This window comes from Danio rerio, chromosome 5 (assembly GCF_049306965.1).
Source record: "Danio rerio strain Tuebingen ecotype United States chromosome 5, GRCz12tu, whole genome shotgun sequence".
NCBI lineage: Eukaryota > Metazoa > Chordata > Actinopteri > Cypriniformes > Danionidae > Danio > Danio rerio.
In genome coordinates, this window is record NC_133180.1 from 59,217,501 (window position 1) to 59,232,012 (window position 14,512).

Consider the following 14,512-nt stretch of genomic DNA (forward strand, 5'->3'; position numbering starts at 1 on the left):
AAACTACATTGTTACAACCACAGCTTGTTTGGAAGTTTTTTTTAATTTTTTTTATCAATATCATTTTTATTTCTTTGTTTTATTTTTTGAAACTTTGCTATATATGTAAAAAAAAAGTTTGTTTTTCACAGCTAGAGAAGCTTCATGTCATGCCTAACACCATTTAGCTGTTGGAAATTCACTTTAAACCACAGCTTAATGGGGCTTATTGCTTTCTTGTTCATCAGGTGGTGGAGCTTGCTTATTCGCTGGCTCGATGTAAACTGGAGAACCTTCTTAATAAGAGCATGAGAATCCGGATGACAGATGGTCGCACACTGGTGGGGCTCTTTCTGTGCACAGACAGAGACTGCAACGTCATCCTGGGATCTGCACAAGAATTCCTCAAATCCACAGGTGCTCATTGCATATATTTAGCCTATAGATATATAGCCATATTTTATTTACACACACACACACATACATACATACATACATACATACATATATATATATATATATATATATATATATATATATATATATATATATATATATATATATATATATATATACATACACATACACGCAATGATTGTTAATAACAATGTGTTGTTCCCTTGGTAATGTAAATAATGCATAAACGTAAACAGAAATAATCAATACTCTAAAAGTGCTCTAATATTAAAGGTGCAGTATGTAAGTTGAGACCAGTATGATATGTTTTAGAAAAAACTACAGAAAAATTTAAAATGTTACAAACACCTGACAATGCAACAGGCTTTAAACATAATGTATATTTGCAAATTCTCTCATCAATTGTCACATCAATAAAAGTAGGGCATTTAGAAAATTGTATGTTCAAATTAAGAAAAATAAAGACAGAAAAAAGCTAATAGGAAAATAATTGTCAACACATCTTAAAGGTGCTGTATTTAAGTTGACTTTTCTCAAGCATAAAAATACCGTAATACTGTAATAAGTTTGCAGATATTTAGGCTCGATAGTCAGGTACACTCCTGCTGATGTTGCCAATCTGGTAACCTGCGCTTGTGTGTTTTGAACCTGGAGTGCAATACCTAGTTTAATCACTAGGTTTCAACTTGCATACTAAACCTTTAATATAAGAGCACTTTTAGAGTGTAGATTACTTCTGTTTACATTATGCATTATTTGCATTACCAAGGGAACAACACATTTTTATTAACAATCATTGCAGATATGTCAGTTTTCACTTATCAACATCATCAGAGTAAATTGAAACTTAAGCAAAGAGAGAGCATTTTGCTTTTCTCTCGCATCTTAATTCAGTGGGAACAGTCAGTCAAGAAAACTTAAAGCAGAGAGTGAGTAAACTTAGTAAACAAATAGTGGGAGCAAGTGGTGCAGAAACACTCTGCAGGAGGATAAAAAAATATCTGTTAAACCAAAATGAGGTTCTTTATGGTTTCTGTCTATTATGGAACGCTTCAATTTGTACATTTTTTTCTCTGGTTTTTGTAACATCCATAAAGTCATTGATTTGTTCTACAGTATAATATTGAGTTTTGATAAAAAATTTTCCTGTCAACATAAATCATCTAATTCCTCTGTGATTAAATCTAAACTATCCAAATCGCTATCAGTAGTCTGCGAGGTTGTGTTCTCAACCAACTGTTTGACATGGTTTTGGGACTCTATGCTCTATGCATGGTTTGGGACTTTATGCTTGATGTCTGCATTTTGAGAAATTCCCTCACTTGTCTCACAATCTCAACATTATTTTCTTGCCACACCTCTTGTCCCATTGTGGGAGTCTCTGACATTTCTGCGCTTGTTTCAGCTAATGTGATCTTCACGTTCGCGTTGGCCGACTCATTCTCCTGATCATTTGCGTTCTTTTCTGCGTTAGTTTCTGAAACACTCTTTAGGCTTCTTTAACTACAGGGCATGTTGCTTTATGACCGGGTTTCCCGCTAGTGTACTGTTAAAGATTGTATAACCCTACCAAACTCTGTTAGTTTAACAGACACATCCAATGTTTTAAATTCAACAGTTAATATCATCTGTGCCTGATGCCTGAATGACACTACATGCTGTAGTGCACTACATCATTGTAATTGCACCTACTAATTTTCCATACCAAGCTAAAATGGATTTAAGCACTAGGTTAGAAATAAATGGAGGTACGTTCAACGAAATAAATTTTCTCGAAAGATTAAACCGAGGCATGACTGGGACAAATATATCCTGAACAGTCAAACTCCGCTCCACTAACTGGTTGACCATTTTGATCTTTTCGAACTATTGTCACTTTGATCGACCATTTCGAAGTATTGCTTTATTCATTCTAGATGCACACATGATGTGAATAGTAACCTTTCCTTGCGAATTGTAACTGAAACGTTCTCTATGGATATTGACTCATTCGCCGTGCAAATAACTCAAAATGCTGTCAGAATTTAAACCCATTTTATCAGTAATTGTGTATAGAAATTAGCACTACAACTCCCTTACACATTTCTAATGAAATTGAACGGGGAGAACCAGCTTAAAAGCAACATAAAAGCATTCATATTTAGCAGGGTATAAAAAATGATCTGATGTGTATTGTAAGTTGAAATTTTAGACATTCTGGACATACCAAAGACTTATCTTAAATCTTGCTAAGGGGTAAAATAGGAGCCCTTTTAAACAAAACTGTGCTATGACTCTGCTAATTAAACATTCACACTCTGCTCTTAAGCTGCGGTCACACTGGGTTTTTTTTCCCCATTGACTTCTATTCATACGCACACGAGTGCGTCAGACCGGAAGCGCAAGATCATGCGTGATGTTTCGCAGGTTGCTGCGGTGCAAAGTTCAACCTTGGGAACTCTGACCTGCGAAATCGCATCACTTGACTGTGTGATACCAATCGAGGCTCAAAACATGAACTCTCTGGACAGAAATTTAAAAAATGAAGCCCTCGCTTTTTTAATGTCTAATTATCTTGTTTAATCCCCCCCTTTTCATTTGGGAACTAACCCTTTAATAAACTGTTGGTAGCTAGAGAGGTGCAAATATGTAGACCTATGTAATATTGTATCAGAATATTGAACGCCCTGTAAAAATTACAAATTTAATGCTTTGTTTATTCTCCACCAATAAACATGTAGCAAATTATTACAATAATGTAGGTTAACTTTGCACGCATATCTACATTAATAATCTGTAACAAATTATAATGTAGATTAGAGTGCTCACATACCTACACCATTATTACTGTAGTAAATTAGCTCAAGGGTATTCTTCCCACGTCTTTCCTGCCGTTATAATGTTGCGAGTTATGATTTAGATTTCAGTGCTCGCGTACCATCTGGACAATTATAGTGGGCTAGCTTAGAGGGAGGAAGATTCATTTGAACGGGGCTTCAAGTGAATCGACTCTTTAGATCCGAACCAACGGATCGTCCAGCGATGCTATAAAAATTTGAGCAGGGTAACAAGATCAAAGTTTCAGACATTAGATTCATAAATATACACAAGCACCTTTCTTTATACAAAACTAAACTTTATTGACTAATCTAACAGAAACTAACACCTAACACAAACACGCATTCATACAAACATGGGGAAGAGTAACGAACGTGAAGTAAGAGGTTGAGAGGATGTAATGATGGGAAAACCTCGGAGTTTGTAAGAACAAACCAAGCAAACCAAATGTAATCAAATTCAATATAACCTGTTACGATTGACCGGGTGGATGGAGGCAAAGAAGTGTCACAAAAGCCGCTGGTGGAAGTGAAGAGTGATTTATTTACACAAAGTGAAAACAAAAATCCAGCAAAAAGGTGAAAGTGACAAAATAACAATAAAGAAAAAATAAACTATTCAATATTTACAATGTATATACAGGCTTGTTCAGCTAAATCAAGTAAATGACCTGAACAAAATCTGTTAACAATACTGACACAAACAACCTTCTCCTACAACTACCCACCCCAAGTGAATGTTTGGGGCCATTTTATTGTATTGGCCCCGCCCATGGGTTAAACCATTTTACTGGTAGTGGGTTACCATGTAGATAAAAAATACATAAAAAGACATTCAACAGGAATATAAATTAATGCAAGTAAATGAATATGCATACAAAACTCAAAATACAACACAACAAATAACCAATACAAATTTAAACAATAAAACTGTGATTTTTATGTACTGACCAGGGGGTTGTGACCCCGAAGATGTTATGGAAAATGGCTGCTCCAAAGTGAAGGCGGGAAAAATCTGTATAAATGGCTTTGTTTGAAAGTTAAACAGTTTTGGTGCTGAGAAATGGAAACTGGTAAGTATATGTAAACTCTCTATGTTTGGTTAATAAATGAAGTTTGAAAGAAAATGTGTCTGTGGTTATTTCAGTGTTGATATGGGCTATTGTTTGACATAAAAGTTAAATTTTTACATAAACAATGCTAATCTGGACAGAAAAAACAACATATACACATTACACAAACACACACATGCACAATACAAATAACACAAAGGTCCATGTTTAAAAGTATGTATTTTATGTATGAGTGCAATGTGATGTGTGTTTGTTAGTCACAGTGTCTTAGTTTTACACTGTGATATTTCCTCCCCCTTCCCGTGACACCCTCTGTGGTGTCCTAGAAAGGAAATCTGCTCCACAGTTCTCAAGGCCAGTTCTATAGTTCACCTTAAATTGAAAAGGTTGTACTGCCAAAAACCATCGTGTAATTCGAGCATTTGTGTCTTTCATTTGGTTTAACCAAGTCAGGGCTCTATGGTCAGTTTCCAATGTAAACTCTACCAATAAGGTAGTATCTAAAAGAGTCTAATGCCCATTTCACTGCCAAGCACTCCTTCTCCACGGTTGAATACAGTGTTTCTCGAGGAAGGAGTTTTCTGCTAATGTAAGCAATGGGATGCAATTTCCCTTGTTCTCCTTGTAGAAGTACAGCTCCCAGACCACGTTCTGATGCATCAGTCTGGACTGTAAATGGTTTACCAAAATCTGGACTCTGTAAAGTAGCTTCAGTACACAACGCTTCTTTCAGATCTATGAAAGCATTTTCACAGTCAGTTGTCCAGTTAAGCATATCGGGCTTGTCTTTTTTAGTGAGGTCAGTAAGAGCTACAGCTCTTGTAGAAAAGTTGGGGATAAATCGTCTATACCATCCTACTAGGCCAAGAAAAGCTCGTACCTGTTTCTTGGTTGTAGGTCGCTCTGCATTTTTGATGGCCTCGATTTTCCCCACTTGCGGACGGATGACTCCATGGCCCAGGACATGACCAAGGTAACAAGTCTCCTCTTTGGCTATTGCACACTTGTCTGGGCGGATGGTGAGTCCAGCAGACTTGATCCTGGATAATACTTCCTGGAGATGTTGAAGATGGTCCTGCCAGGACCTGCTGAAGATCATTATATCATCCAAGTATGCAGCAGCGAAAGTCTCTGTACCCCGGAGAATTTGATCAATCATTCTTTGAAAGGTGGCAGGTGCCCCATGCAGTCCAAAGGGAAGAACCCTGAAATGATAGTGACCAAAAGGGGTTTTAAATGCTGTCATTTCTTTGCTGTCTGCACTTAATGCGATTTGCCAATAACCTTTGCATAGGTCAAGTGTAGTGAGAAACTTTGCTTTACTGAGTCTCTCCACTAGGTCGTCAACTCTGGGCATGGGGTAAGGGTCAAATTTACTGACCAAGTTGAGCTTTCTGAAGTCAAGGCAGAATCTAAGTGACCCATCCTTCTTGGGTACAAGCACAATGGGATTGCTCCTCTCACTGGATGATGGCTCTATAACTTCCAGTTCCTGCATTAACTCCAGCTCTTGCTTCATGACTTTAAGTAGCCTTTCCGGAACTCTGTACACTGGTTGCCGTATGGGTTTTGCCTCTTTTAAATGAATGTGATGTTCTATTGTCTCTTTAGGGTTGAATTAAGTTCACACCAGTTTAGATGTTGGAAGAGAGTTGATACTTGCAGTCTGTCCGTGATGTCAGAGCTCCCGTTGTTGAGCATGTGGTTCGGCTGTTGTTCTTTGTTAACACGAGTGTTGTAGTAGGGGAGTCGGTGTTTCAAGCTGAAGCAGCCAAAGGATTCTGGAATATGAAATGTCCGAGCTGTGCGATTAACCCTTTCCGTCTGGGTCTCCGCCTGCTTTCTTGGAGGTTTCAATGCTTGGGTCTCGTTCTGAGTTTCTGAAGAAGTTGCAGAGAGTTTGAAAAAAGTTTCAAAACAGAGCGCTTTAGAGCAGAGAAGGGGTTGCTTTGGAGCCGGGAGAGTGAGCTTGGACTTGGAGCCGGGAGAGAGAGAGATTGGTCTTGGAGCCGGGAGAGAGAGAGAAGTTTTGAACAGAGGGCGTTGCTTTCTGTCCCAAACTTATATAGGGCAGGTTCGGATCCACCCTCCATGGAAAGTTGACCAATTAGAAGCTAACTTCTTTGAAAAATAAGTTTACGGCTCTTTGTCCGAGGCAGAAGAATTTGCATAGCAATTTTTTTGGAAATCGGGACAGAAATGTTAAATTCTCTTAAAACGTTAATATGTTGCACTCGTATTAAAATAAAATGTCAATGATTAATTAGTACAGCGAGTAAGCTTTTCCGAAAGTCTAAACACGAACAGTATAAGAGCTTGTTTAGCTTTGGTAAAGTTAAACATTAAATGCAGAGGTATTAATACCAAAAATATTAATACAGGAGGAAGGGAGACTTTGCAAAACACATGATTACACAAAAGAGAGTAAAGTTTATATGAAAACATCAGTGTTAAACAAGCAGCTTAAAGAGTCCTGAACTGTCCTTTGTTCAATGCCGCATGGCACATTCCTTTTGAGTCGTAAATACCTTGGAATCAGGTTTCGAGTCTTCTCTGGGCAAAGTTGGCTCGGTTGTGGAATAAAAGCAAAATAATTATGTGTCTGGTCGGCCATATTTGTTACAACCCCCTTCCCCTTTCCATTAATTTTTTTTACCTTTTAATATAATACAATTATTTTTATTATTATTGTTATTATTATTATTATTATTATTATTATTATTATTATTATACAATTAATTTGTAGAATAAATAACAGAAATCAATATTAAATGTAACTGGCAAAGTAACAGCACCTGAAGTGACTTTCCAAGATCTTCTAAGAAATCATTTGCATAAATATTCATTTCATATTACAATTCTAGAGAAAAAGAAGTATTATAGAATTATCTGTTTTCTAAGACTCAAATCTCAAGGCTGAGGATTTAGTTTATTAAGTCTTACCTCCCTTACTCATCATCTCCCCTTAAACTGCTTTACAAAAAACTCTTACAGAAGCCATGCTTAGTCAAAATAAGATCATCATCAATATTTTGACGTGCAAAACCTCGCTGCATATCGACACCTCTGCTTGAAAGACTGTTACTCAGGTTTCACAACGCATGAGAAACGCATATTTTTAAGGTGTGCATCAATTGTGATTCCCACTGAAAGCTGAAGCAGCACATCAATGTCAAGCAGGCGCAGTGTGCGAGAATGGTTTTCCTGGGTCATACTTTTTTCTTTTTACACTGCTTTCGCAAGCGCTGATTCAGTTGTACATAGTGAATAATTTCTTTATTCTGAGATTACCACTCTTAATTAATAAATCTACATATAAATAAACTGTAATAAAGCATTTACTGGGACACTGGTAATTTTTACTGGAGCATGTGCCCCAGTAAAGGGGGTCTAACGATGCCCACAGCCAAATGATTTGACTCGTTAGAAAGGTCACACACACTCACGTGTGTGTACAGTATGTTTGTGTGAATTAATGTTTATGTATGTTTGGACAGTATGTTTGTGTATATGTATGAATGTATGTGATTGTGTATTATCTTGAAAATTCACTACTTTTATAAAAATGAATTTTTTCATGAAACCTACCTGCATATAAGTGGTTATAAAACATGAACACATGAATCTAGAATATTTTCTTTATGAAAACAGGATAGGTTCTTTATTTTTGAAACCTAATATTCTCATGTTTGTTCCTAGTCAAAAATATTGTGAGGGCTGTCACGTTTTCGTGAAAATCATCAAAAATGCTGGCAGTGGCAGACAACTTTAAAAAAAAAAAAAAAAAAACACAACAGCCATGCAGAGAAGAGTTAAAAAAGAAATGATAATTTGATTAGTGTAGCGTAAGAGGCCATATCTTCAATTATAATGTCATGTCCAGTGGAATTTACTTAATGGGCTTGTTCAATGTGTAATAAAACAATGTCTAAGGTAACCTTTATGACCTTTTTGTTTGTTCATTAATGATTAAAACTGTATTTGTAGCCACCTGTGACATTAAGTAATGACATTGATTAGTGTTCAATATGTTACAGTTGTCATATTCTTTATTATAATTCATAGGTTTGTTTACAGTCAGTGATAAATGTGATTAAAAAGTGATGTATGTAGCCTAAATTATAGGCCTGAATTTAATAATAAATGGTAAAAAAAACTGCGTCTATAACATCTGGCTGGATGTGCAATTAAATGTGATAATTTAATTAATCGCTAAACCATGTACTTAATTAGGTTTTAAAAAATTTAATCGCTTAACAGCAGTAATATTTACTAATATTTACTTGAACAGCATTTATTTATTATAGTTCATCATTTAATAATGCAATATTAACATCCAAATTCATGCTTGTTGACATTAGATATTGCACTGAGTTGACATAAACAACTATTTTCATTAACAGTAACTAACATTAACAAATACTATAATAAGTGTATTTTTCATGTTAGTAAATGCATTGACTAACCAATACAACCTTATTGTAAAGTTACCAATTAAACCTTGTTCTGGCATTTAAAAAAAAAAATTATAACCACATATTAGGCCCCTAGGTATCTTAGCCCAACTTAAAGCAGCAACAGTTTTACACAAGCAACCGCCAGTTATGTGTTCTGTTAACTACAGATTGTATTTTGACAGCCTTGGTTCTTTTTCACAGATTCTCTTTCACAAGGTGAGCCCAGAGTCTTGGGACTGGCTATGATCCCTGGCCATCATGTGGTGTCTATAGAAGTGGAAACCGAAAGCCTTCAGACTACCACCCATGGACTCTGACAACTTCAGAGACATTCGGGGTCACCGTGTGAACAACAGAGAATGCCACAAACATTTGTGTCTGCAACAACAGAGATGGCAGGGAAGATTTGCTATTGTTGAGGTCGGGTTGGTCCTCTATTAAAGCTAAAGTATTGATATGACTGTACCATTTTGCTTTTGAATTTGCTTGTTTGAATCAAAAGTATGGATATGACTGTGTCATTTTGCTTTTGAATTTGTTTGTCTGTGACCAGTTCACAATGTGTGTAGAATTAATGACACTTATGATTCAATAAGAGACAGATGAAGTACAATTCTGGATTGTCTTTATTATTAGCTTTAATAATATATTTACATGGTCCCATCAGAAGCAGTGGTTATTCACTGAACTTTACTTTGATAACATTTGTATTTATTGCTGGGGTAATCATCTTTCAGCAGGGCATATACTCCTTTGTTAAAAGAGTAGTAAGAATTTGTTAGATCTAGTTACAGCAATACTGATCTTAGCCTATTAACTGATCTGTGAATATATATATATAAAAAAAAAAACTAGATTAACTAAATGAAAATGGGAATTGCAAAATCACTGTAGGTGATTAACTGACATTTTGCATACACAGACATAAAATCTCATTTGCGTACCGACCAAAGCAGTATATACCAAGCATAGCACAAGTTGTCGTATAGTGGCAAGTGTGGAAAGCAGAACCCTTATTGTAGCATTCTTTGTCAGTGACTAGTTTCTGGATTATTGTCATGATCTAGATTTATAATGGTATTATTATTTGTACTATCATCGAGCTTTTATTTTTAACAAAAGGGGGCATCTTACGACAAAACATGTTTGTGTGTGATTTATTAATTGATTTAAATTGCTAGTTTACGTATGCGATGAATAAATTGTGGAATAGTTTTTAGGGCACTCGTGAAAATCTTTGCTTTAAGTACACTTGTGCAAATGAATAATTTAGGCTGAGTTTTATATTTTCAAGACAATTGACTGCTTGAATGCAAAACTTCATATACCATTAAAAGTAATTTACCTAAGAAGCTTCGGACAGTCTGAGGAACAACAATAAATATTTTGTACACAAAGTAAAAAAAAAACAAAACAAAAACACCTATAGGACTTAACATCAGGCAGCTGTTTTGGGTACCTAATGATGTTGGCATGTGCACATTCATCCAGTTTGGCCAGACTCGAAACGTAGAAATGAAGTTGCGTGCTCTCAAAATTAACTTCCACTTTTTTAGGAATGTTTTGGTACCTTTCTGGATTTGCCTTTGGAGGATCAGTGAGCTCTCAGATTCTTGCAACTCCTACAAATGTATATTCAATAAGGTTCAGGCACAAAAATAGTGGCCATGCCTTTTCAGCATTAATTGTTAAAAAAGAAAGAAAGAAAGAAATTCTTTCAAAAGACATTTACATAACTTATCCAGAAAACTTCAGAACATGTTAACATAAAAAAAAGTGACCGTTCTTGTCCACAGGCACATGCACACATAGTTTTCAACCTGTGCAGTGCACATGCCCTTTTTAGTCTTAGATAGAAAGTGCCCTTTCAAAATGAGCTGAAGTGCCCTAGCGATTTTGATGGTCTGACTAATTCATTGCATTAACTAAACATATTGCCTTGAAAGATAGTGAGATGTTGTAGAAACTGTTGGAACAATATTAATGGATTGAGGCTGGTGTGAAGATCTGAAGTCCTGAAGATGGGATCTGTATAAACAAAATGTAAAGATGGAGTAAAGCATGCACATTTATAAAAACTTATGCACCTGCTGTGATTTATTTAACAACCATTTCAAAAAATCATAGACTGGCAATAATATAGAAGTACACTCTGAAATGAATAATTTAGTGGTTTCCAAAACATTTTCTGCCAGTCTTTCTATGCCTAATTTACTGTTATTGTTACACTGAGTTAAACTGACTTACTGACGGAATGACTTTTTCCCCATCGGGGTGCACAATCCACAGGAACACAGCAAGCAACTACCACTGCATAAAGCCAGCGTGGCTGAACTCCAACCAATGTACAGCCCTTCTCCAATTTCATACCTAATACAACACATCCATGATCAAACATACTGTTTAACATACACAGCAGCCAAGACTACTACTGATTATTGCAAAATGATCAAATGCAATTGACCCTTCGCTAAGCCACACCTGAAAACCACCACACACCAATTGTGGCTTAGCAACCATAGCTATGCTTAGGAGGTCTGTCAAGCTTTTGAGCGAGGAAAACAAGCCAAAGCATCGTGCATATGGATTGTGCAAATCTGATACCTGGTATTCTAAAAGTTTGGATGGGGTGGTGGTCTTTTTTGTTCTCCTTTCCAAAACCTAAAACCCAAGGGGAGGAATTCCAGCGTGGATCAAGCTCTGTGTTAAGTTGGTTTTGTTTTCGATATTCCTGACACATTCAGTGATAGACGGCAATAACTCCCACACCTGTTACTCTAAAAAGATCTAAATTGTGTTTCCTACAGAAATACAAAAGAGGTTATATTTCCAGCTGTCTTTTTATTTGGAATTACATATCAACAAATTAAAACACAGATTTGATCACAATCTGAGCACTTGAGATCAATATACTTGTTTTTCAGTAATTTATAACCCTCATGTCCATGTCAGAGCTACAATTAACTGATGTTTTCATCAGTCTTTTAGAGATTTTGTAATAACGTTACAGCGGGTTAGTGTCTGCTTTTAAATTTATTGTCGAATAAATATTTAGTGTTGGATTATAAATTTTATTTGTTCACTTCTGCTGTTTATACTTTTAATTTGCATTTTAATTTATTTATTTTTTCTACTTTACTGCAAATTAGAATAGAAACTGGATAAAAAGCACACAAACATACTGACAGTTGTAGGTATTGTACATTGTTATGGGTCAATGATGCTAATAATCGACACAAATCCATAAAATTTACCTTTCTGGCTGTTTTTTTTTTCTGAATAAATGAATTAGAAGCACTGTTCAGCTTGTTTTATTGTTGGTTAGTAACGCTGTATTTCATTGCACAACAATTAGGGCCCTATCATACACCCGGTGCAATGTGGTGCAAGACGCAGCACAATAGTCTTTTGGTAGTTTCAGCTTGGCGCAAGAGTCGTTTTGAGGCGTTGCGCTATGCTGTTTAAATAGCAAATGCATTAGCGCTCATTTGTGTGCCCATAGGCGTTCTGGTCTAAAAAGGAAGGCGTTCTGAGGCGGACCGCTGGCGCGTCGCTATTTTGAGAAACTATAATAGATTTTTCATTAGACCAAAACTAACCCGGTCTAAACTCCGGTGCAGAGTTGCACCTCGCTTACGCACTGCTTAATAAGCACAAGAAAGCAATAGTCAAATATCTTTACATATGAAAAAATTTAATATTAAGGATATATATATAGGATATAATAAGAATAGTTATAGGATATAAATATAAAGGATAAAAATATTACAAAATGTATTTTCTAGCCTACATAAATATGAAAAATCACTGCTTTTATGTCTTCTTCATCTCGGGAGGCTTTTTCAGTTCATTCATAACAATTTGCTTTTGTATAATGTTATTATCATTAGCAGTATTATTTAATATATCCATATTTATATTTGTTTTATTAAAAACAAGCTTAGATTTGCCCACCTGTCAGGTTTTAGACCATATGGGGCATGGCAGGTGTATTTGGAAATAACTCAGTATTTTGAACACACTTGGTCATTATTGTTCATTTATTCATTTGCTAGAAATTAGAACTGAATTTAGAAATAGTTTTGAAACAAATCTTTGCGCTTAACAAACAAAATTAATCATTTATAGGCTAATTGGTGTCTGTGTGTAAAGGTTTCCCTATCTAAGAGCGAATGTGAAAGTAGTTCCATTATCTCTCATTCTCACGCAGTAGATGCTCTGTTTAACAGTTTTCTGTTAAAAAACTGTTAACTGTTAACTGTTTGCTTGTGAAATCCTAATTTTTTCCTTACTTTGCGTAATGTAAATAGCGAATGCGCTTTTGACGCGACGCAGCTGGGTCTTAAAGGGAATGGGAGATGAGACTCTAATTGGTTCATTCTCAAAACACATCTATAACTCATTAAGAAAATAAACTCAACTCTTTTAGCCCCTACGCCTTGGCGCAAAGTGCATTTTCCCGTCTGTAAATTAGCAAAAATGCATTCTGACATGCCCTGAAAGCGTTTGCGCCCTGCATTTTGCACTCTGCGCATGGACCGTTAAAATAGAGCCCCTAATCTATCTGGCTAAAAAAGGGAAGTCATGGTTTAATTAGTTATTATAAGATTATTTTTAAATTTCATCTCTCCTACTGTGCATGAACTAAACTGTTGAATGTTCAGCATATGAGCCTAACCTAGCTTCAATTTTGATTGAGTTTTTTTCTAATCAGTTGCCTGGTATGTCGTGAGTATACACCTGTTATGCATACTGCAGTTCTTTTTTGTCTGGCTTTCTCAGATATCTCACATTTTCCCCCAAAATGACTAATTATATATCCCTAGCAATGTCTGACACCGTCACATACATATTGTAATAGACAGGCCAGGCACGAAAGCTTGACAGGCGTAGCAAAAGTAACCAAGTAGGGCGGAACTTAGCGAAGGGTCAATTGAATATTCACGTGTGCTTGTACTTTACAAATAACCCCTGCTCTTGAGCAAAAGTGTGTGTGAGTGTGAATATAAAGACTCGTCCCTCCACTTACTTTATTCCTGGGTAAAGCGGGTCAAAGAATTCCTGAGTGATATTGAAAGCATACCAAGACACTGCAGTCATTGTGCACAGACCTAAAAAAATAAATACAAAATAAACTGTGTTAAAGCAACACATATTATGAAAACATAGTTTTTTAAATTGTTGTATGTTCTTAGTGTATAATTGTTTGTGTAAATATCAAGAAAATGTTTCCCTCAGTTCCTTTTATTGTGAATTCTATTTTTTATACAAGAAAAAGATAATTTAAACAAAAAAATCTGAACTGATATAAGACCCATTTAGCTTGAAGAAGGTAGTAACTCATATAAAAAAAGTATATTAGGTGGTCAAAAGAACTTAATTGGTTATATTTATGTTACCATATTTTCATAAACCGCTTCAATTAGTAACTGTGTTACCTTGCAGTATGAAGAACACACCTCCAGCTCCAGCGATTCTACTCTTCATTATGTAATTGCCTCCTCCTATTTTGAAACACTGCATACCTACCAGAGTTGCTACCAGCCCAAATGTGCCAAGCACAATGGATGTAATTATTAGTGCACGACATGCTTGGATGTAACCTGGGGAGGAAAAATAAAGAATAACAATAGAAAAAACCTGAGTGGATGGGTGTTTTTTTTCATGTTATATTTGTTTTAGAAAATTGCTCATTGATAAAAAAGTTATTGAAATGTTTAAAAACTATTTTTTTTAAAGAAAGATAGACATTTGCATATTTCACTTTTAA

At 35.7% G+C, this 14,512-nt stretch overlaps 2 protein-coding genes across 2 annotated transcripts in view; one reads left to right on the forward strand and one right to left on the reverse strand.

Moving 5' to 3' along the window:
• The window catches only part of naa38 (N-alpha-acetyltransferase 38, NatC auxiliary subunit), a 32,896-nt gene extending 23,434 nt beyond the window's left edge, over positions 1 to 9,462 (forward strand). Inside the window, exons 2-3 of the mRNA NM_001160291.1 lie at positions 228 to 396; positions 8,944 to 9,462. Of these exons, the coding sequence (NP_001153763.1) occupies positions 228 to 396; positions 8,944 to 9,059 (285 nt within the window). The 3' untranslated portion in view covers positions 9,060 to 9,462. The remainder of the gene's footprint in view (positions 1 to 227; positions 397 to 8,943) is intronic.
• Positions 9,351 to 14,512, reverse strand: part of cldn15b (claudin 15b) — a 46,705-nt gene continuing 41,543 nt past the window's right edge. Inside the window, exons 2-5 of the mRNA NM_001040314.1 lie at positions 14,181 to 14,345; positions 13,772 to 13,853; positions 10,990 to 11,112; positions 9,351 to 10,770 (exon numbers count right to left, since the gene is read on the reverse strand). Of these exons, the coding sequence (NP_001035404.1) occupies positions 10,668 to 10,770; positions 10,990 to 11,112; positions 13,772 to 13,853; positions 14,181 to 14,345 (473 nt within the window). The 3' untranslated portion in view covers positions 9,351 to 10,667. The remainder of the gene's footprint in view (positions 10,771 to 10,989; positions 11,113 to 13,771; positions 13,854 to 14,180; positions 14,346 to 14,512) is intronic.